We start from the raw sequence: 25,840 nt of genomic DNA on the forward strand, positions 1-25,840 counted from the left end.
TTTGAATAGAAATGGAATCATTTCGGGAATTACATTATAACATTACGGTGACACTTGAATTAAAGGTCAACACCGTTTATTTTTTGTCTGTAGTGTCCCGGTCTGAAATGGCATTTTAACTAACCACAGAATAAAAATAAAGTTCTTTATCGTAATTAGGTTCTAGTCTAAAACTATACCTTAGGCTTACACTGAATTAGGTACCTATACATATACATTGCAATTTTTTATTCCAAAAATAAAAAATAAAAAGACGGAAAATCTTTCATATAGTGTAACGAAATTAACTTTATACTACTCGTAATATTTGAAACCCAATATCTTTATTAATCAAATTGTGTCTTTTTTGTTGCAGATTAAATCCACATCAGCAAAAACAGAAGTAAGTAATGGATTTTAATTATTTTCTAATACTTTTTTTCTTTTTCTAAACGCGTGCATTTTGTATAGCAGTGTGAAAATAGAACCTTCGCTTACCGAGAGACAAAAAAAAAAGTCAATGGAAACGGACGGGATTTGTTACCGAACAGTTATCGCAATTGCACAGTCAGCTCGAAATCAAAAGCTCTGCAACCTGAACTATCAACAAGATTTGTTGCACGTGTTTTTAGTATTTTACGATCCCGTTTCACAAAAGATTGACGCTGATTGAATGTTTGTGAATACGACACAAACATTACTATGAGGAGGATGGATGCAGGCCGCCATTAACCGGCCGTTGTGGAAATCATTGGGGGATGTTCAGCAGTGGACGTCCTATGGCTGAAAATGATGATGATGACTATGAGGAGGACGCACAGGGTCACACGCGAACCAATCATAGAGCTCTATTGAACGCTGTGCGTTCGATTTGCTGCTTCACTTAAGCAAGCATCGTTTGTGAATACGGGCGTAAGACGCTAATCTAAATCAAAGAGATAGGAATAAGAGTTCTTCTTCGTTTCTTGATTAAAGACAGTTCATAAAGCTTTCAGAATATTTTTTTTGGCTACGAACACTTAAACATACTTTATACTATCTGTCTACAGACCGAATACTTTTACATATAGTTACTACAATTTACATAACTAACATTACATCTATAGCTAGACCGGTATCGCCAGAAAATGGACTTTCCTATTGCATCATAGAAATGAGCTCTACAAAATGAATCTTGATTAATAACATTCTTGCTCATTATTAAAAATATGTTAAAAAAAAACCATATGATTTACTTTGTTGATAAATATAGTACAGTCAGACGGGTATTCGTGTGCGACAGTCATAACTTTTTAATTGTCGGGAGTGGCGTGACACGTGTCTACGTGCGCTATTTATAAAAATTTTTGCTGATTTCTTTATTTTCATTTGTTTCCTAGGAAATAAAAATTTATCCCTGCAAAATACTTTTCCTCCAGAGGATATTGGGACGAGAGACCCGGTATGTGTACATTTTTAATTTGCCTGAGTTGATTAGACCGCCCGAGGAGGAACTTGAGGTCAATTACTTAATCTTAGGTTAATTTGATCTAAATCTAAATATATCTACTGAATAAAGATTTACTGGGAGCATTTTTAAGTAAAAATAAATATTATCTTACTTGGTTCTACACATTTTTTTTATTTTCACCAACTTATACTATCTTTACAGATCAATAACCTAATGCGATAGAATACATTATTTTGTAGGCAGGTACACTGTATCTACTTACACTAATTTTGAGATATCAAAAGCTAAAACAAACTATTTTACGTAGGTAGGCTTCGCTATTTAACTATTCCTGTCTTTCCGAGTACGGATATATTGTGTCATATTCAAAGTAAATTGAGCAAAACTGTAACTTTCTAAGTATTAAAATAGTTTGGAAACTTACACCAAAACCGAAGTGAAGATTTAAGTTTTGATTGAATTGTTCAACGGAGTAAGGTTTTAAAGTAATTTTGATATTAATTGTATTTATTGTACTATTAAGATTCGATTTCCGCGAAGCCACAAGCCATCCCCTCATCTAATAGAACATTATTACAGCCCATTAGATAAGTAACTAAACGATTCTACCAAAACAATATACAACGTGTCCCAAAATTCAAGGATAAGCCGGCGCCGCAGGGTGGACATAGTCATGACTGCTTTAGGAAAAATAAGAAAAAAAATCTATCTCAATTATTTTTTAAGTTACACAATAAATTATGAAATTCGTCGAAAATTGACACCCCTTATGATATTTTACATTACCACGACTACAATTTTTCAAATACTTCACTTTTTTTGTTTGTATCGGCAACTTAAGTAGTGCTGCTGTCCACCCCAATTCTTAAAACCCTCAGAATCCTTGCAGTTTTTACACAAAAGTTAATCAAAATATGATATTTCCTTAAAATTTTGAACGATTTTTACTTACACTCCACTTTGACTCGTCGTTTTGTAAAAAAACAGTATGAACACTACTGCGGCAAGTTTTTTATAAAGTTGACGCAACTATCCAAGATTCCGAAATGGTATAATACTCTAAGAAAACTAGTCGCAAAAAAGATATGCGTACCATTTTTACAAGCATTTCGCTTGTAAGTTAGTATGAGATAAATCTTGCAACTGAATTTAAAACCAGTTCTCCTTAACCAATNACACGTTGTATAATACATACTATTAATGAATGAACAATGATATCGTTTACATTTTATCTTCTGAGAGATAGTATGTAAGTTTCAGCTGTCATCTTTTTTTTAATTTTTTAATTTGGGCATTTTGAATATCAGAGAGAGCGCGGCGCTATCGGTTTATGCGTTGCTCTCTCCTACGTGATTTAGAATTTTAATTGTTGAAAGATTTTAGGTTGCTATGTTTTCAATGTGGGTGGTAAGCTGTCATCTTTTAATTGCATCCTTATGATCACAATAATCATCTCTTCTCATTTGTGTTCTGTATGAAATCGTTTTATGGCAGAGTCGTTGCCCACCAAGAGGTGTTTACCCAAGATCAGTAAACAAGCTTAATGGTCCCGGGTTTCTTAGCCGAGCTCTGAGCCCTATTGTCGGTCGAGTACCATTGACGGACTGAATTATATACGTCTATTTGTCCCTATAATAAAACGTCCTTGTACGGACTGGCATGGCTGGAATTCGATCAGAGTTCGAACGAAGACTTTATAAGCCTTTTTGCCAGAATAGAGACAACAGTTTTCATCGTGTAGGCTGATAGGCAATGAAAAGACACCTTGTTTGATTTTAGCAGAACGAATTTACTTTAAGAATGGCATTCTTTTGATTTCAAATAGTAAAAGTTGTTATTTTTCTATTTGTGCTAAAGTTTAAATAAATAAATAAAATCAGCTCAAATTAAACCAAAGTGCTACGCAGCTTAATTGTAGTTTTACGACATATACTAATGGTCCCTGCATCCACAAAAGCAACACTACTCAGAAAAGGGGTTGTTCCCTAAGGGGATTGTTTTGGTATATTGGGGATTAGTCCCATATGACCAGAGTTGTTAATTGCACTTAACAAAGTTTAAGTGTCACTTACTTTTACGTAGGTACAATATTACACTTAAGTTCTAAATGTGTTAGTTATTTTCTAGATAGAGTGGGCTTTAGAAACTGGACATGGACAACCTTAAAATTATATTCAATTCTGGGAATATAAAAATGTGTAATATTTAAAGGAACCGCAATTTTACTAACCAAACTAATTAACCTACATAGCCATGTCCAAAGAATTGGAAACTAGGAAAAGATTTAAAAAAAGAAAATGATTTTTTATACAGACTCTTAAGTATAAAATCAACACCTAGGGTCTGGACTGCTCCGTAGACTTAACTCTTGACATTCAAGATCTGGAATGTGTCTAGAATTTTCTGTTAATTAATTTTCTACTAATTGCAATGGCGCTTTGAACCCAATGGCTTTGGAATTTGAAGACTGTAATCTAAGATTTCAATGTGCTTTGTTACAAGATCCATAGCATCGAGAGTCGTAGATCATTTTCTATTTGCAGTATCTTATTAAATCGATGGGCTCCACGAGCGTTACGGTCCTCGAATCATGTTTTGTTTGAACGAGAAATTGCTTCCAATTTATAACATCTAAGAGCATTGTCAACATTTCTAAGGAATAGGATTTGTCCAGTAAATACAGTCCGCAACTTTACAATGCATTGGCTTTCGATTTGCGAAAGCTACGATGTGAGGTATTCGAGCGAAGTGTCCATCCAATATAAGAGGTTTTGTTTTCGATATTTCGTATTGCCGTATTTTGAGATTATGACTTAGCGGAAAATTGCGGGATGGGAATTTTCCAGCTTTTCATCATAAGAAATAATTTGTTTTCATCTTGTTTTGAACGAAATTTTTTGAGGATGTGAATAACACAAAATTAGCTTTTGAATATTTTTTCATCTTTTTCAGACTTAGCGGTCCTCATAAGATTTGATACATTTTTTGCTTAAGGTCTCAATTAGTTTTATTAGGTAGTAGCTCTAGATAAGCTCTCTCAGAATTAGCCCAAAGACTTAAATAACCGGCATGTTAATACCGTAATAATAAAAGCAAACTGAGTTTTCATTATATTAGAGCGAAATTTGTGGGGATTCAATTAGCGGCCGCGCTGATTGCCGCGCGCCGCCCATTTGCCAGGACGGGACATATGCGTTCTATCGCCTATTACGCTCACTCACCACATTCACACCTTGGGCTGGCCTTTGTGGTTTGAATCATAGATTCATGGAATAAGTGGGTTGTAGCCTTAGTGTAAGGACTCATGACATGTTGTTTTCTTGAATAAGCAAGTTAAAAAACAGTTGCTAGACGATCAGCAGCAGGAATCAGGATCTTTCTTGTTTAAGTATTATGCGAATACATATTATTTGGCCGAATTCTCAGCGTCGTTTTTCAGTAGATGTGACCAGATACACTAGACCATGTGGGCTAAGAGCAGAACAGAGCATAAGTTATTGGCTTTAATTCAACCTTGATTATTAAAGCTGTAATTGACAAATAATTTACCAGTAATAGTATTGTGGTAGAAACGAGATTACAATTATTATTTTCTAGTACTTGTCTGTTTCTCACATGTTACCTAATATAGATAAAACTAGATTCAATCAGAGGGTTAGTGCCGCCAATTTGCGGAGCATCGCCGGTTTACGTGCGTTTTATTGTCGGCTATTATGCGTTTTCCCGCTTTACACTTTTGCCCTGGATGACCATGGTGATTGGAAATCGGAAATGGCTCACTCGGTGTTACTTTGCATTGGGTTTTGTAATTGGGCAAACTATCCACGTTATTAAAATATGAGATGTGGTTGGGAATATTTTATTACCTTTGTTATTTTCCATTGCAATTTACCATTTGTACGTGTCCCTGAAATGAGTCAACTGGGTAGAGTTTCATTAAAAATGTCTACTCGTTTTATGATTTGTAATATCAAGTACAAAGTAAAATATAAGTATACAATAAGTATCATGTTAATATTCAAGACGCAATTATTTATTCCGTCAGTAATAATAACTGAAAACCAGAAACAATATAAAAGGTGATCCAATTTGGGCCCTTACAAGATTTCTCTGAATAAATTAACTATTGGAACAAAACGGATCCTCACTTAAATTTCAAAAAGGCTCCTTAGATTAATTAAAATAATTAAAAGTTAAAAAAGTAGAAGTAATTTTTGCTCGAGACAAAGAAATTGGTTAATCAGAAGATTAGAGAGAATGGTTAGCAAACCCATGATCAAATGTTACGTTATTCCTAATTCCTTTAAGGGTTTATTTTGCGGGATGTTCTTGGAGAAATTGGAAGGACCCTTTGAAATGCGAAGCACAAACAGTCCGACCACTTATTTCAGCGAAATTAGGTATTGGACTTTGTTCTTATTTAAGAAGAGGGCTACTAACAGTTCTTGAGCCTTTAATAGAAAATACAACGAAAACGTACATTAGTCTTTGTTCAAGATGTAGGTACCTATTAAAAAGATGAAAATAAATTTTATTACGTGTTCTACTTCAAACTAAATTACATTATAGGGTACCTACATACATTATGTATGGTTTCCAATAAGGTACCATAAACTTATAAGCATTAATTACCTAAAAGCCTGTAATAGTATCACCTAATTACTTGTACTATAGAAGGTTTGACAAGATGACTAAGTTTCACCATTTCTCATTACCTCAGGCAAAATATTGGCTATTTTGTCCCGAAGTGGTGATAGGGTCATAAGTGTGAGTGACGTGAGAGTGCCCTGAAAAGGGCTTTTGGCCCTTTGGAAATTTGAATTTGAAAACAAACAACTATCAAGTCTAATTTTGTCATGTACTTTGATGTTAGCCTTAATTCCGGATAAAGTACGAAGTATAGTCAAGACAAGTAAAACTTTGGGGATGTTATTAGGTATGAATATGTCGAATTTGTCAACTTTCGATTCGAGTTTGAGTTTGGACTATATCAAATATTACAAAATGAGGTCACATCTTTGGCAAATTTCTACTACGTCGCTACTTATTTATCAAGATATTATTGTTTGTTTCATCAATAAGTACAGATGACGGCATATGGCGACTAATGACCGTGTCTTTTCATAAAAAATTCTTTTAGTTGCGCATAAAGTTTATCTTTGCACCATTTCTACTGCACTCTGCAAGCCCAATTACAAATGAGATACTTACTTAACAACAAATCTAACTGTTGCATGGTTCAAACTAAGTAGTAACAAATACCCTTCTATGCTACGTACGACTCCATAATAATATAGAATAACAGTAAGGTGCAAATTCGCCATAAAATATCATCCGGGTTTGTAATCACCGGCGTCGTATCGTAATGTCTAATCTGAAGCCGTATTCTGTGGGATTTAGTCATAAAAGAAAGAGGCACGAGCAGTAGGATCACTCAAGCATTTACCGAAACGAAGGACTTAATTTTATTGTGAAAGTCTCCGAAAATGTTTTTTACCTGCTGAAAGTAACCCTAATTTCAAAGTATCAAAAGTATTCAACCTTATGCAATGAATTAAGTCAATATTAACCGCGATGATTGAGGCAACATAGCGCTTTTAGAGTAGACTACAATCTTTCAAGACGCTCTCTATACCTTGAAGGCTGGCAACGTACAACTCCCTGGGGCTGTTAGAGTTACCTGGGCTGCGGGTATGTATGGATGGCGGTAATCGCTTACCATCAGGTGATCCATCTGCTCGTTTATCTCCTGTCCCATAAAGAAAGACTATGATCCGTGTCTAAGAACATTCACCTTTCTCACCGCAGCGGATTTAGCGGACCTACTGTTACCAGTCCTACTGTAGATTAGTTACGCGCGCGTCAAACGCAATCAGGGGAAATCCTACGTCGAGTGCGTTACATACATTTGTGTAGAACGAGAGTGAAAATCACATTAATACCTAGGAACTGATGTTCTAATGGATATGTATTATTTATCCATAAACTATGTACCTATATGTATGTAATTTAATCTTTGCTTACATACTTAAAACTTCATATAATCATTTTTGTTATGAAAAACCAAATTCCGAAATAATATAATAATTCCAAAAAACTGTTCAAAGCCTTCATGATAATACTTTATAGCTAAGTTGGTCTGTTGCATTTTACTGCACAAAGGGCTCATTTTCATTTCACACACTGTTACCAAAATCTACAAAGCATTAAAGCCTTTAAAGCCATGTATTCATTAGGCAACATTTGTTGATAAACACTGTTTAAAAACTGTTCATAAACAATGTTTCATCATCTCCGTAAACAGTTTATAAACAGTCCATAAACATAGGTGATGAAACATTGTTTATGGTACATGTTGCCGTGCTACCCCGCTATGAGTGGAGAGCAAGTGTGGACGGCCAAGTTTCAGAAACCTGTGTTTATGGTAAACTTGTTTCACACTAGTCTTAAACAGTTTATCAACAAATGTTGCCTAATGAATACATGGCTTAATACTCGAAGTTGCACCAAACTTCAACAATTTGCTATAATAATATTTTGACGGCGAGCATGTTGTTGTTTGTCTTGTCCATAAGCGTAATATTCCAGAATATCCCCATACTGCTTCACACATCTCCGAGACGATGTTGTAATTTTGTTAGGAAAATTTAATCCATGAGGCGCCTAGCCACAGAATTGCGGGCGTCGGCAGGCGCGGGCCGGCTAAGGCTACGAGCTACGGTCTGGCATAGGCGGAGCGTAAAGGCTGATTTATATGTGTTAAGTAGTGTAGGTAACTAAACTTTTACTTGATTTTTCTGTCAAGTTGGTGGGGGGGGCTTGTCACTTGACACGTTTTGACCAGCAGTTTCATATAGTAAACAAGAGCTTGACGTTTGGAATTAAGTTAAAATTTAGTAATGATGCAGTTTGATCACTTAAAATTAAGTTAAAATTTAGTTACCTACTTAACTACTTAATACGTGTAAACCAGCCATAAAGCGATACGTAGAGCCGAGTTAAAGAGCGAACCGGAAAGCCTAGAAGCACCATCCACAGCTAGCGCGAGTACAGCGCGACGTTAAGGCAACCTGACGTTCCATATAAATTGTGAGTCTCAGGTCTGAAACGTCGTGTAAACGAGTAAGTAGTTATAGTGTCTATACATACCAGTGCCGCCAAGACTGTTGGGAGTCGAAGTGGTCACCATGGCCGAAATCGGTCGGATGAATCATCATCATCATCGTGGTACATACGAGTGTACGCTGTGGTTTCGTGGTGCAGGTAAAAAATGGTGTCTGGATAATGCATCGCAACGGACATTAGATTTTTCTGTAGATTCAAGTTGTATCGCTCTTCGTCTTCTTATTCTGGCGTTGAATGAAAAATGCGAAAAGTAATCGCAATTCTGCTCTACGCTATGTTTGCATGAACGCAGCCTAACAGAAGTACCACCGAGATCTTAAACGTCACCATCTATCATTTTGCAATTTAACCAGCAAAATGCCTACTGTCCTGAAGCCGTAGGCACTAAATTGAAATTAATTATTACTGATTGATTATAATAAATTGGATACCTATTCTTCTGAGATTCTTGATTTAAGGGATCTTAGATCTAAACGAATACTTATTCAGTGATATATTCTAACTTACTAAAAAATACGCTTGTATCAAAATTCAGCAAACAAATTGTATGTATTCATCGGTTTTGTTATTTAAAAACAATTGTATAATGATTCCTTAACTCTAACCTCCGATTCAAAATTGTGAATGAAAATTCATTAAAAGTATTTGTATTTCTTCGTAAGAATGTAAAAGGCGAACTGAAACCAACAACTAGCTATTATTTGAAAAAGTTTCCTCAACTTTACGAAGCCTCGATAACTTGTCTCAATCAGTTTATTTTAGATACAAAAGCCGGTTTATTACGTATTCTTGTTTATTTAACAAACAAACAAGAACTTTTCATGCTAAGTACGAGTGATACACAAGAGCTTTGTTATACAAACTGTTGTGTAAGAAAAATAAGATAAATCCCAATCCCAACTATCCCAACTAATATTATAAATGCGAAAGTAACTCTGTCTGTCTGTCTGTCTGTTACGCTTTCCCGCTTAAACCTCGCAACCGATTTCGATGAAATTTGGCAGGGACATAGTTTGAGTCCCGGGAATGGACATAGGATAGTTTTTATCCCGGTTTTTGAAACAGGGACGCGCGTGATAAAGTTTTTCTGTGACAGACAAAATTCCACGCGGGCGAAGCCGCTGGCAGAAAGCTATATAGGTATGAATCTACTACACTCATGATAATTTACTCATTTACTCAATTTGTCATTAATTATAACTACTAAATCATAACAATAAGAGTTGCTAACACCGTTACAAACCAAAAAATTCCATTTTAAAAATAACCTTACCAAATAATTATAAAAAATATTGAAAAGTAAAACCTCAAATTTAAATTTATCAATGTAAAAAATAAGCACAAATTTTCTTATCGATAATAGGTTGGAAGGGGAAGGATCTGTCACTACATAGGTTCCGAAACGAATTTTCAATTTAAATTCGGATTGTAGCGAACCACTACAGACAAATTAAAGGATTGGTGACCGAAGCAAAAAGATTATGTACATAGAACTGGCCGGTGCGCTGAGCGCTGTGCAAAGAGAAGGAGCTAGACCGATCCTTTGTGAAGAATTTTATATCGACTCTGTGAGTTGACATTTGCAATCCTTTTTGAACCGCAGAGGTAGAGATAGGTTGTTGAAAGCCACGACTACGTACACAAAGTCATCTGAAAGTTGGAGATAAATGGAATCACTTTCTAGTAAGTATTGTGATTAAATTGTACCTACTGATTTCCAAAATGAACAAAGTTGCTAGAGGTTATCAAGTCATGCTCAGAAATTCTGATATACCTAATAAGTACTGAAATATCAAGTATCCTACGGCATTGCTGATCCAATTATCTTCGGGGTACGAAAATGTTCCTTTTACTGAACTAAATGTGAATAGGGACGAATCCATGCATTGCAATAGCATCCATTAGATATCAGAATGCAAAGCCAATGAATGGACGCATGGGGAACAAAAATCGACGTCTGCACTGCTCTATTATTTGTTACTTGAATTTTTTCAAGGCGTGTCGCATACGCGATATTTTGTGAAGCAGTAATTTAGATTAAGGTACTTTTGCATATTTGAACATTCATTAAACGATGTACCTTCCTACATTAATCAAAATGGTGGCTTATGTTTTGTGTTATTTTTACCCGACTACGGCAAAGCAAAAGGAGGGTTATGATTTTGACAGGCTATGTAGGTATGTATGTATGTATGTATGTATGTATGTTCATGTGTTCCCTCGTAACTTCTAAACTACTTATCAGAATTCGACAAATGACATATCATTAGAAGCGTCTTACTTGTCCGCTGGTTATAGGCTATATGGAGTTTCACTAAATCTAATGTGGCGCCCTCTAGCGGACAAAACATACAGAGTAAAAAAATAAAGTTAAGATAAATATGCCGTGTTTGGTATCATTTGAAAGCGCTTTACTTCTACATTTTGAATATATATATAAAATATATATTACTAGCATTTGCTTGTGACTTTACCTGTATTCATGGGCTGATTGCATATAATTCACATCTTTTCGTTCGTAGCTTCTTTACTACTTATTAGTTCATCAATTTAAATTTTGTTAATATTATGCGTCACAAATATACTTTATCACCAAAATAGTACAAATAATAAAAAGTAAAAAAACTAAAACCCAACTACGACAAAAAACGACGCTGAAAAAGTATAAAATAAGATTTTCAGAATACTGAACTGAACAAAGTTGCTAATGTAGTTGCATAGTAATTTTCATGTTTGGAAAGGCGTAGTCACACGTTACATGTATACCTACCTACCGTAGCACTTTGACAACTTTGTTCAGTTCAGTATTCTGAAAATCTTGTTTTATACTTTTTCAGCGTCGTTTTTTGTCGTAGTTGGGTTTTAGTTTTTTTACTTTTTATTTTACTTAGGTACATCTAACTAAAAATGAATTGATGTTCGTTAGTCTGATTAAAAATCGAGAACGGCTGGGCCGATTGAGCTGATTTTGGTTTTAGAATGTTTGTCGTAGTCCAGGGTAGGTTTTAAACGGTGAGCAAATACGCGCGCGATATTGTTTTTCTGTGACAGACAAAATTCCACGCGGGCGAAGCCGCGGGCGGAAAGCTAGTAACTAAAATATAAATATTTCTAATCTCTTTATAAAACCGCTGCCTACACAGAAACAATAAGTTCTAATGCCACATAATAGAAAACATGCCAACAAGTAGCATCCTGCTAGCAAAGCAGACGCGTAGACACTAGACATCTCGCAATTTCGCAAAGGTACCTATTTTGCTGTGATCGTGCTCAAAACGGCTACTTTCTGATTTTTTTGCTTTCCCCATGAAAGAGCTTCGTTTCAATGTGTTTTCCGGAACGTGATTGGCATCCTCGACATCGTGTGTGCACTTGCTTGCATACACCTACTTCTAGTTTATGGGATGTAATGTGGGGACCGGGAGTTGTCAATGAAAGCAGTTTATACTGTGCGATGCGAGTATAATATTTGTGTGTCCATTTACACAGCAACGTCAAATTTATAGGCTTTTATTGTATGTTAGTGTGAGGGTGGCGCGTACACATACTACAGGACTAGGTATTTGAAGTATGCTCTTAGTGAGATTAAAGAACATATGTCCATTCTGTTACTTTAATAACAAACAATAAACAGTCCTAAAATTCAGAAATTAAAAATAGTTAAATTACCTTATGACGTACAGAGACAGGTAAACAATAAAAGCATCCGACTTGGATGACGACGGAACATTAATTTGGCTCCTGATTTTGATGTTATTGTAAAAGTTAACTATTTTATCGTGGATTAATATTGGAAAATTTCAAAATAATGGTTCCAATTTTGATTCAGGTTATTGAGCCTACAAGTACTAAAATTGCATGCGAGACTGTATTTCCTGAGTTCATACATACTTACGTCAGTATTCGCCGGCGTCAGACGGTTCAGTTGTTTTTGCACGTGGCGTCGAGCTCGGCCCATTACTCATTACCGGAATGCAGGTATTGCAGGTTCTCATTTCACTCGTATCTTTTGAACTTTTTCTAGAAGGGGCTTCTTTGACAAAAACAAATGGGAAATACATTTCCTTTGTTGACTAACTAACTGTAATGTCCAGTCTTCAAAGAGAAACAAAAGAGTGTGCTAACGAAAGTTATCTTCTATCAAGTCAATAGGTATGCAATTTGTATAGTTTTTGCAATTCACGAAGGCTTTACCTACACATGTTCGTTTTTCAAAAGTTTTGATAGACTTAACGCTATCGTTATTTATGTGCATGTACTCGTACACGTACACAAACAAGTTTAGTATACTCACTCGCCTTCGTGAGTTGCAAGAACTACGAGTATAACAGAAATTGTCATTAACATACATACTCGTAGGTAGGTAAAATTAAATAACACTGACTAAAAATTCTTATATTTTTTTATTGCAATGAAAATATCATCAGATATTAAGTGGTCCTACTATTTTTATGTATTATTTAAAGTAAAATAGTGTAACATTATTTCCCAGCAAGTTTACGTAGAACTAGTTGAAACACCGAACACTATTTTGATACCCGCCTGACAAGGGTGCGGACAACAGTATCACACGAAGACAGCAAGTGTTCAATAAGCAGCCCCTCAATGTAAATAATTGATTGAAGCAGCCCGGAGCTGGCCGTTCTAGATAGGGTGACCATTCTTCCGAATTTCCCGGTCGTACTTGTCTTGATTTTGCACCTTTAGATCAGGTTATAATTGACTTTAATTGGGACAAACTTGACCTACACTGGTTGGGTTTTTTATGGCGGTCAAGCTGTAAATCCTGGCTACACAGGAGTTGCAGCGGTAGGAACGAGATATGGGAATTTAATTTGGATTAACGAATGACATGGTAAAAATGTTCCTAATTTTGTTTAGACTTTTTGCAATGTCCTCATTTTTCATCAAAGACCAGGACTATCCCAAATTTTGATGGTGACTCTACTCCCAAACCAATTACAGGCCATTGAAGACGTTCGCCAACTTGCACAAACATTCGAATTCGGGGCGAATGCGCTGTGCATTCCATTTGTGTTTTCGGTCCGAGGGCTTAGCCAGTACCGCTCCGGTTTAGATTAAACCTCTTTTGAGTAAAGGATTAGTAGTAGATTTTGCTCAAACCAGTAGTAGGGTGACCTAAAACATCCCTGTTTTTACCCGACTGTGCCAGAAGGAGTGTTATACCATAAGTTCCTACTTGGTAGTTGTAAAAATACAAGAGATGGATTATTATCTTTCAAATAAAAAGCAGACAACTGTCGATCCGGAAAATATTAGGTAAAATTACAAAATATGTATCCTCTCAAACTGTACTTAGGTAAAATACCTTACTTATTGTTTTTTTTAATTTGGTATTAAAATACAAGGACTACTTGTATTTTAATATTCTGTGCTACTGTTAAATCGTTTGTTAGTGGCAGGCGAATAATTTTACAGCGAACTTTTAATAAAATTCAGCGCAGAGTTATGTCTGGTCGCAAATTCTGAATTTTTAATCCGGGCACAGAATGCAAAAAGCAACATCTGACGGGGCACAATAATATTTGTATGTGTACAGTCAGCGTCAAATAGTTCGTGACACCCAAAGTAGCCAAAAAGTTCGCAACACGTCTTTGTTACAATTGGAATAAGGTTGTGTTATCAACTTTTGGCCACTTTGGATGTCACGAATTATTTGACGCTGACTGTACGTACATACATATTGTGGCAGTCACAGCAACTAATATTTGAGGTATAAAGCACGAGCTTTAGACACTAAATTTAACTAAAACGCTCGCCGGCTAAATGTAGAAGTTTTTATGCAACTGTCGATCTTAAGTATTATACTGTTGTTATTAAAATTTTGTGCATGTGAAGATGCTCAAACTAAACATAAATACTTACTGCTTAATACCAAAATTATTAAAGCTTAGACGCAGAAAACTGGCGTTTGAAAGTTATTAAAACTAATTATAAGAGCGTAAGCGACGGAAGGCCTGCCTTAATTTAAGCAAGCTCCTTAGGCCCCGCGCCCACAGTGTTCACCTAAGTAGGTGTAGCAAGTAAGTACTTGCTCGTGTAAATTATTAATTCCCGTACATGGAGTCCAGATTTGCATAGCTAATGTATTTTTGGACTATTTGCATAAAATTATAGAAGCATTACTGCAATAATGTCTAAGTATCTTACGTCAAAGATCAGTACCAATCCGAAAATAAATGAAAATTTTGTGACTAACAGACCACAAAGCTAAACGCTTTACTATGCTAATTTAGTGGTAGGTATTATATTTTGGTCAACTCTAATTATTTCACACTTAATAAATATTGAAATAAGAAATCAATTACTAAAAGAAACGATTACAATAATAAGAACCACCGCACTAATTAAAAAGAAAAAGTGTCTTAAAGCCGCCGATGATGGAATTCTGCAAACATTAATTACAAGTTAGTTTGATTAAACCAATAACAAAGTTGCGAGTTCGATGTCTGATGAAGTGTCAAGAAAAACGATTACACGCAGGTGCCGAGGGAATTTTAATCGAGGAATGGATCCGATGCGAGTCTCTTAGCGCGATGAACGATGGTTAGAGCATGAAGAATGCGCTTTACGACATTATAAAACCGTAACGTTTATGGCAGGTGTCTGGATAAAAGTTTGTCTTATTTGTTATTAGGGTGGTGACTGATCGGGAGCACTCATGTGTAACGTAATAATGCAGGACCTGCTATGGTTGAGCTTTACGTCAAATTCCGAATCTAGCTTTATACAGTCTAATGTTATCGGAAGCCTGCCTTTATAATTAAACATTATTTTATATGTTAACTATTATAGGTGTATTTTTTTATCTTAATTTGGATCTTAAAAGATGCTAGTAAAAATATCTAAAAGGTTAGAACAATTTCACTTCAATTAAGTTAATTAACATAGCCTTTAAACTAAAAAAGTAAATAAAAACAAAACGTAGAGGCATTAAAGATTAATGTTACAAAAGAAAAGCAAATCACAGTGATTAAAATAGTAACTCAAGCCAAATACCTAATAAAAGTAACATAAGTTGCAAGCAAAGGCATAGTCTAGTAAGAAATATAATGTAACAATCACCAGAAAGGCGTAAATCAGAGTGGAAGCAAAAAGGACGCGTCGCTCGCGAGCGTGTTCATGAGTGAACAGTAGGGGCTCGGACACAAGGTACCTTACAATACTTTGATTCATAATTTGTTCCATATTAACGCTTATTTAAAAACAGTGATATTATAAATAGAGGAGACCGCCTAATTGTGTCTGTAAAATCTATTTCAATTTGGCGCTTTCTTCAAATTAATTATAACTCTTCAGGAACAAAACAGGACAATTATTTTATGACCAATCGCTGCTTACGACTTTTAAAAAATAGGACAATGAAATTGACATGAAAATTCCAAAGAATTACTACTTATATACCATACTTACTATACATAATACTACTTACAATAAGTTACGGTACAATAGATTTTTCCGGATCGCAGCACTTTCACTACGTTAGACTAAAAAATATAATTAAACCAACGCAAAAACAAATACGACCCACCTTCAAAGATGAACGGTGCATTTATCTCTGTGTGTTAAAAGGTCGCACCTCACTTCATTATAGCACATTTCTATGCATCCGCCCTTACGAGCGCATAGTGTTGGGCGGACGCACGAGGTTCAATTTGCCGCCCCACGGATCAAAGACACGTGGGCGCGCTGCTAAAATCATTTTCACGTAACAACAGATGGTAATTCCGATAATTATGAGTGTAACTGAGGCCAGAGACAATGAAAATAGTACCTACTGCGAAGTTGGTATAAAGGTACTTTCAATTTCAAAAAAACTCATTTTATTTTACCTGACTGCGCCAGAAGGAGGGTATTGTTTTTGCAAGTAGGCTTTTAAAAAGCGTCCCAGCAGCAAGTTAAACCTACCAGTGATTTAAGACAACAAATGGGCCAGTGTATTTTAAGTTATTGGTCATTAGTAGCTAGTCAGATTTCGGGAGCGGGGTGGAAGCTTTTTAAAAAGGATTATATTTAATTAAACTAAGTGATCACGTCCTCGCCGAGTTGGAGGCGATTTAATAATGATTTAATATTGTGGCCGATCGCAGTCGTCCAGTACGGTGTTTACAATTTATTTTTTTTTNGCTGACGGATGCATAACTAGCTATAGCTATGTGCATTATCCTCCAAAAATATTTCACCTTTGAAGAGATAATTTGTTCAAAGCCTCTTTGGTAACAAACCATTCTATCATTTCTCTCAGTAGATATTTCAAGACCGCCTACGGTTTTTCACCAATTTTCCTCAAACATCCATAAATTGGAAATCGAATTTAAATCAACTTTAGAGTGGAACGATCAAAACTCAGACAAATTATCGCAGCCAAATTAGACAAACCAATTGAACATTAAAGAGCCGTTTCGAGATAGGTATCTCTTAACTACATTTAATTATTATAGCCTGAAGGTGTGTTTCTCGTAAAATAAATTAATTAAGTCGTGAAATTGAATAAAAATTACGTCTGAAAGGTCTGACAATTATTGCATAACAAAATTGTTCATAGATACCGGAAACAAAACAATACAGCGATCATTTGGAATACTATTAAAGCCGCAAAGTTACCTACTCTAATAAATATAAACCAAAAGATGAAATTAGATGACACATATTTTCCAATTTATTTTCTTGAAAAGTTTACTCGTATGAGAAAAGTACTTTTGTGAAGTAAGTAAAGTTAAGAACCTATTTTACTATCAACTGCTTCTTTATAGGATTTTGAAGTGTTCCTTCAGAGTTTAGACCTTGAAATGAACCTAACCCCTTCGGCCAGCTCAAGCGTAAAGGAAGCACCATTAACTAGAACCCAAAATAACTTTATTAGCTCAATGAACTTAATTTACCTCAAGCTGATAAAATAAACTGTATACCTAGTAAAAATAAGAAAATGGTTTCTTTATTTCTAATAGATAGATAGCAAACTATGCCATGCTTTCTGCGTCTATTGACAATGATAATACAAAATTATGATTTCTAAAAGCGGTTACAATAGTTACGCTGAAAAGTATTTTACGCACGATAAAAATCAGTAATTGACATTCATTTTTATGGCTTTACCAATAGTAAATTTTTAACTCATAAAAAACGAAATGAAAGTCATTTGTGTTCAACAGCGATAGCAGCGATATTATTTTCTTTTTATACTCGTAAAGGAGAAAATTTATTAATAAACAGATATAAGATTTTATAAAGGGTATATGAGAAGAAATGATTGATGAAGGGCTGACTCGATGGACCGATGGTCCGCTGGACCGTGAAAGAGAATATTTTAAACCTTACTCGAGTGTAACATATTCTTTGTCATTTATGAACCGGTCCTGCCTTTGTCTGAGAAGAATGGACCAGGTATTACGGGTCCGAATCAATCATGAAATGAGATTGCTATAATAACCCTTATTTTGTTGACTTAACGAGGAAAATTATACGGATCATTGTGATATTTCATTATTCCCTACTCAGGAAATATATTCGTTAAATTGTCGAGATAAAGTAGTGAAAAATTAGTGACAAAAAGTAAAAACTGTTTTTTTTCATCATTTTCATCATCAATGAGACGAGTAAGATGGCCAATATCTTCCTTTTTGTGGATAAAAAATATACTAATATTTTGGGTTGCTCTACGTAGTTTTCCTTACATGCCAGTGTTTGGCATGTTTATTTTGGGTTTCAGATATGGATAAAAATTATAAAATGTAAAAAAATAAATACTTCTACATACAAAATCTAAAATGGGCACTAGCTAATATTGCCCATTACAGCAAACATACCTTTCAGACACGTCGCGTTGCCCATCTGGCTGCACATAAAATGGCACAAAGCACCGTCGTTGTAAAGTGAATGCAATTTGTCGCGGCAGATTTGTAGATACCTACGGGTTATGACAAACGTATCCTGTGGTTTGTGGGTATTTACCTCGCAAAATTTTATGCTCGGTGACAGATAGACGCAATTAGGTGACGTTTTAAATATTTAATTTTGCATCAAATGACAGTACGAAATGACCTACCGATCAAATTAATGATGGGATTCTTGTATTTAGTCAACCACTTGGTATATCTATTTTCCCATGATGAAGTCGACTAACCACCTATGTAGTAAAAAAGTTATGGGTACCTAATGTGCTAGATCTAAATTATTTTTCTTAAAAACTACTTAAAGATTAACTACTACTGAAGAACATAACTTACCCACTCTACATACTAAATCAGTACTAAATTTTTAAACCGGGACATAATTCCGAAAAGCTAAAACAGCTTTTTATGAAAATTCTTAAGAGCTAAACAAAATTTAATTACTTAACCATTCATCCTAAACTGCGGTAAACGTTTCCTCAATTAGCACTTCAGTGCACAACTTCAAGAATAATTTCCCAGTGCAATTACATTAATCATCCGCAGCAAATATTAGATGCATTCTCAATTAAAAGTTTGCTGCAATTGCGAGCGTGTCCCGGCAGGTTTGATCGAATTACAACTTGCCGTGTGTGTAGATATGAAACTTGGAGTCCGTTTATACGCAGATCCTGTTAACCAATCAAATTCTGATAGGGAAAGTTAGTGATGGTTGTCATTAAAACACTCTATGCCTCCAGATGGTTGAAACAGCTTTGCTCCATCTAGGGGACAGTCTCAATGATCAATAAAAGTAAATCGGTGACCGTTTCAGACTATTGGGGAGTGTTGCATAGAGATCTAATATTTTTCGAATAGGTATCATGGTCATGTTTTAAGCTTGCTTATTTTAATATCATTTTCATTGTCTAAAGTTTGCTAGCCTATTTAAGGCATGTCACGGCATGGCCTAAGTATGGAATAGGGAATTGATCTGCTCTATTATGAATACTCTAAGTTCTCGTTACTTATGCAAAGCCTCGCATTCCCTTCTGCTGGTCCCAGCACATCCCACGCGTGACGCGTCCATTAGGCGGCCGCGCAGCATCTTGTTACAATTTTAATTGAGTTAGGCGTTGAGATATACAGCCGTGACCCAAGCTAACCCCAAAGCTACAACTCATATCCTATTAACATACAAGAAAGGCCAGTTTTCCTAGTTCTAAAATGTGCATCGAGAATGAAGCTTCTTGTCGTGAGTCCTCACGAGAGTAGATACTTGAAACCAACCTGAGTTGTCTATAAATGTCTAGTAGATGCTGTACAAAGTTTATAAAAATATTAGAACTTAAAAAATGGGTGTTGGTAGGAATTATTTTTTGAGGAAGCATTTTCAATTAGAAAAAAAAAACTAATTTGTGTTTATTTACACGTGCATTGTGCATCTATTCATAACTCAAAACGTCGTCGTCGAGTGACTTTTCAAAAATGGAGTGAATCGCACCAACGATCAGCAGATAGATCATATCCTGGATGAAATGAGCATCGTAGGACGATAGTTTTAATGGCGGAAAATTGGCTATATCCTGAATCAGCTCGCACCATTTCTATTCCAGCGCAGTTGACTTATTCTGAGCTGTCGAATGAAGTATTGAAAATTAACAGTACAGAGTTCCATTTTTAGTTTCTCTAAGACCAGTTTTATGCATGCTTGCTGAGAGTGTCATCAAAATTCAATAGGATCACAGTTATTTTTAATACTGACAAAGATGAACTGAAATGTAAAATTCATTCTTTGTGAAAATCAAAGGTTAAATCAGGATGCACGGCGAAATGTTCGTTAGTGGTTCAAAGAGAGAAAGATTTTTGTGAAATATGCAAAATTCGAGGTAACTCTCAGAATCTCTATCATTATCTTTTGTCTAAGTTTCATTGACTTAGAGAACGTTTAAGAACAAATAACGATTCAGCGTATTAATTAGGATAATTGGTTAAACGCAAATTGGCCTAATGAGTAAACACTCCGGTTGGATGTGATCAGTGTGTATAATACTCAGTGCGCTAACATGGCATAAATCAAGCGCGAACACGAATGGCAAATACGTGATCGAGCGATATATTATTTGTATTCAAACTAGACCTTTGATTAATATGAACGTACACGAAACGGAATTGATTAGAAAATTTCATCGAAATGAACAGTGACGTAATCGTTAGCGGAATAGGTAGAGTAAGTAAAATAGAAGTTATCTCAATTGGTTAACTAATTTGCGATCGAAAAGTTGCTCTGAAAATTTCTAATTCTCTTATAAATCAGTCTAGTACCATACCTACTACAAGATACGTACTAATTTCGTTATAAGAAGAAAACATTTATTTGGTACCAAAACAAACAAAAAAACTCTAGAAATTGTGTATTCACTCATGCACTCGTTATCAAAACCACTCACCAAAGAACTCTCAATTTTCGCCAGGTTATAGGTAAAGCATTAAAAGCGTGTGGCGGGACGGTCGTGACGTCACGGAATTAATGGACGCATTAATCACATGTTACGTGTATTGTGGAAACCCTAAAGAGGTATTAATAAACCAGACTTACTTCTGCGTGATGTTATGTTTGATTTATGTAGACAGTTAAACCCATCTTGCCACTTGATATTGAGTACGGATGATGGAACATCAAGGTAAACAATAAATGGTAGGAATCTAATGTAGTTTTAATACTACGTGCAAAATTGCCGTCGTTGTCGTAATGTGCCGTCGTTTGTACAAATTTGGGACAAAGAAAACCCACGTAAAACAGTCGGTGCATGCAAAATTTAGGAAGGCCTTTGAATTTGTTCATAAAGAAAAAGTTTTCTAGTATCGAGAATCGAGTTACAATCTTGATTTATCTTTTTCCATCATCCGCACTATTACATAAAATAATATACTTGATAAAATATTGAATGTTTATTTACATGACTGTGTCATAACAATGAAATAGCATGTTGCTAAGCAACCATAAAGAAGGTCAGACATGACACGCCTCCGCCGCGATTCCTGGCTGCAGCACTGCTGGCACCAGTGGCGCCGGCAGCAGCTGGTCTAGATGGCGTGTCCAGGTCAGACCGCCGTCCGTACGCACGACATAGTGCAGCTTGCCCAGGCGCTGTACCACTGTGGCAAATGTCCACTTCTGAGCGGAGCTTCCGTAAAGTCTAGCCTGCACTCTGTCTCCACAAACAAAATGTCTTGTATGTGAGGCCAATGTGTCATTAGTTCTCGATGGAGAGGATGATGGGGTTTTGAGCATAGTATGAAGTCTAGTCCTTACTTCTCGGCCAAACATGAGCTCGTAAGCTGAGTGTCCACTAGCGCCAGGGGTACGCCTCAGTCGGTATTTAATCACTAAGAGTTTATCCATTAAGTCGCCTCTCTCCCCCGTCATTGCACGCAGTGCTCTCTTGATGGTCTGTACGAACCTTTCAGCTTTGTAATTTCGGTAGATGTCCAGTTGCAATGTTTGTAATCGGAGCTGTATTTTGTGATTCCTCATAGGTGGATCTATTGTTCGTACGTAATTTCAAGAGTTTCGTTTTTAGAGTAGTGCATAATTCTTCTATTTCGTACCTTATTTGAATTTCCTGTTCTAACAATTCTTCGTCCACTTGAGATTCTATTTCTTCTTGTGTTTCTAGAAATTTTTGTAATGTATTTTCCAATGACTGTAGTCGTGATTCAATCTCTTCGTTACATAAGTTTTCATGCAAGTTTAGGTAATTTTCTGTTCGTGTAAGGGTTCCTCGTAGTGCAGCTCGCACTCTAGTGTAGTTTTTATTTGAAATCGGCATCCTGTCGCCAATTTATTACATAAAATAATATACTTGATAAAATATTGAATGTTTATTTACATGACTGTGTCATAACAATGAAATAGCATGTTGCTAAGCAACCATAAAGAAGGTCAGACATGACACGCACAAAATAACACGTATGAATAACGAGAGCCTTTTTTGGTCCCGCAAAATACGTGGTAATAACTCTCTGGGATCCATCGGTAACATTTTATTAAATACCGATGTCGAGATGTGAAGTTACCGATCTCTGGTACAGTCCGGGCAAATAGTATTTGACCACCAAAATAAAGTTGACTAACGTTGAAAATGCTTTTCAGTGTCTCTAGTGATTATAAATACAGGTATTGTTGATTGCAAACTGATAATATTGCGATCTTTGTGTCAGATCAATATCTAGTTCAGTAGATTCGTACTAAATGGTAATCAGATATGCCCAATTCAATTGGCGTGCAGTGTACTCGTGGTGCGTGACGCAGCGTGCGTGTCACGCGCGTGATAAGCAAGATTGATGACGTCACAGTCGCACCCGCGACATTAGCCTACTTGTTGAGCGTTGACGACGGTTAGCGCCCGATGTTTTTATTAAACGACATAATGTCCACGTTTGTAGCGTTAGGGTTCTGACACGCATTCAAATGATATTAAAATATCTGTGCTGAACTTTCAGTTGCATTTTTCATATGTTAAGTATATTTAAATTTTCATGCTGGATTGGGAACTGAAACCAATTGGGTACTGTTCTAGTTATAACATAATAAGTATACATACCTATCCTGTGTGTCCGAACGGCCACCAAAACAGGCTTTCTTAATCTTGTTTCAAGCCTTGGTGAATTCAATAATGTGACTAATAAAATTGGAATAAAGCTACCTACTTACATCATTTCTTTCAACTGAAAGTCGTTAGTTGATGGACAAAGAGCCCCCACGGATTTCAATGCCTTTTGTCTAAACATTTTTTTGGTGATGGTAACCCTGCGATCTGGCACGTCAGCTTAATGTAGGTAGAATGCTGACTCGAGTGTTGTCATCAAACCAAATTGACAGGTCGCGTAATGTTGATTTTGCAACTATTAACACTGGATAATCAGCGTTTCTATTAAATAATTTGCATGTTAATACTGTGGGATAAGCACTTGGAAACAGCTTTACATTTAGAAATGTCATGGGTCTCCCCGTATCTTGGGATAATGCTCAGAGTTCCTACCTATCTAATAAATAATTAGGTATATTTATAACAATGTCCCGTTTAAGTTCATGACAAAGTATCGATGGACATTTTACAGCCTAAGAGAGAGGAAGAGTAATTCACTAAAATATTAAACAAAATGATGATATTGTATTTAATTTCTCAAGTAACAATAATAATTGTTCCTTAGGGATTTCATTCATATCATAAATAATATTAGAGCTTCAAAACAAATTGACGGTTGAAGTATTTATTCTAAATTAAACAGTTCGCTTACGTTCCTATTTGGCCTTTTCTAAATTGATAAACTTCAGACGTACCTATTCACAAAGTTCCCTATTGATATTAAAGTAATTTAGGGTAAAATTGACTGACTCATTATGGTTTAATGAATAAGTACTCATAATAACATAATTTCGGAACAAATTTAAATCATATCCGTCGATGGAAAATTAACTTAAGGATTTGGAGAAAATCTATTGTGAGAAATGAAATTACGGTTTCTTGAGGTTGCATAGGACCGTTCTTTCGCACGTCTAATAAAATACTTCCAAAACGAACGTTTGATCCTCATTTGACGTTTACGATGCCTCACCGGATATTGAGGGTTATCGAATTCCGGATAATGTAGTCGGCTGCGGAAGGCGCGTAGACAACACAATGTGATATGTAGGTAGGTACTTACTCATATGTAGAACTGTCGAGTGATGAAAGCTCGCAACATTGTGTAGATCATAGCGAAATGTATTTGCTTCAAAGTTCAAACATACACAGAAATGGTATGAAATTATTTTTTTATTTGGGTTGGTGGTGGTATTTAAACATGCATGCCTTCTTGGTCAGACATCTGAAAAATTCGTAGTTTTTTTTTTCATAGACGTAACAGTGCCGCCTCTTTGGCTGCGCGATACTGGCCACCAAGAAAACTGCGTTCTTTTTCTTGACGACCAATTTCGCTATTCTTTTGTTTTTTTCTCGCTCTCGTCTCTCTTTTCACGAATGCGTTTCCACGGCTCGATTTTGACAATACTTACTGTAAATTAATATATCCATGACTACCACGAAGCACGTAACACAAGATTTAAGCCCTTCGAGCTATCACACTTGTAAATATGTAAATGTTTTTTAAATATTATGTTATTGTGTGACTAGAACATTAAATTATAATTAATATCTTTGACCAGCTTTACATAAGATTTAATGCTAATATTGTTTTTCCTTTGTTCCAGTCATGTCGAGGAGTTGTGCGATCGTTCTGGCGCTGTGCGGTTTCGCAGCAGTCACCACCCTGCCCGGTTCCACTGCACAGGCCCTCAGTGCATACGATAGTGAGTAACAACAACCTATTATTCCTATAGTAGTTTAGATAGGGGGAGACTGGGTACGGTTGTAACAACTCGAATGTTATCGAACTATGGAGTCTTCCAGGCCCACGGGCCAAGTCGCTGGATTGATTATTTTTATATTTTTTCTTCCAGTAACTGGGCCCACCTTGAATATTTTTTATTAATTAAAATAACACCAAATCAACAAAAATCTATTCTAGAATATTAAAGTGGGCCCAGTCACTGGATGAAAAAATATTTAAATCGATTCGGATCGGATCGATTGCTGAAACTTTCAGTTTACTTATTTTATAAATATTTATGTTCCCAAAACAACACTCTTACCGTAATTAGTACCTACTCACAGCTTTAATTATTTTACATCGATCCCGCAAGTAAAGAGAATAATGTTTATTAATGCAGCTTTAAACTTATCCAGGAACGGTTGTCAAAGAAAGTTTATACATTTTATAAGACACCCCATTTTCCTTGGGATTTTCAATAAATTTTCCCGACTTTGAAATTCATTACTTATACCTAGACTCTCTGAATTTATTACTTGTAAAGACAGGAGTCTAAAATGTAAATCTTGGGCATGCTTACAGACAGTTCTGTTTAGTTGTTGTATGTTTTTAAAATGCATGTAGGTTCTAAGATTTATCGATGTTTAAGGATTCATAAAAAAAAATTAAGAAGAAAAACCTGAGTAAAAAACAACCAAGTAAGTTTTTTTTGATTTGCCATGAAAGTCGGTCGTACATAGGTTATTGTATGTTTTATAACAAGCAATGAAGAACGACTCATTTTCTGAAACGACACTCAAAACTTGATTATAACTCAAAAATTAGACCCGAGCTTTTGAGCTTTCAATCTATTAACACTCGAGCATGTCGTCCTTCGCATGACTAACTATCCTATCTCAGTCTTTTGGCGATTTGATAACTCAAGTCCTAACGGACTACAAATTTTTTCCTGCTTCCATTGTCTACGATTTTCTCTAACTCACCTCGTACCATGTACCTACTTTTACTCCCGTAAAGTATA

The 25,840-nt window shown here is 35.7% G+C and overlaps 1 protein-coding gene across 2 annotated transcripts in view; it reads left to right on the top strand.

The window, feature by feature from the left end:
- Positions 1-352: 352 nt before the first annotated feature.
- The window catches only part of sNPF (short neuropeptide F precursor), a 38,901-nt gene continuing 13,413 nt past the window's right edge, over positions 353-25,840 (top strand). Inside the window, exons 1-2 of one of the 2 annotated variants that reach the window (XM_028319648.1) lie at positions 353-382; positions 24,701-24,799. In XM_028319648.1, coding sequence (XP_028175449.1) covers positions 24,703-24,799 — 97 coding nt within the window. In that variant the 5' untranslated portion in view covers positions 353-382; positions 24,701-24,702. Of the gene's footprint in view, positions 383-24,547; positions 24,586-24,700; positions 24,800-25,840 lie in introns of those variants that run through there. The other variant, XM_028319647.1, reaches the window with a different exon arrangement.

This window comes from Ostrinia furnacalis, unplaced genomic scaffold (genome assembly GCF_004193835.3).
Source record: "Ostrinia furnacalis isolate ACB-3 unplaced genomic scaffold, ASM419383v2 OfSCF7311, whole genome shotgun sequence".
NCBI classification, from domain to species: Eukaryota; Metazoa; Arthropoda; class Insecta; order Lepidoptera; family Crambidae; genus Ostrinia; species Ostrinia furnacalis.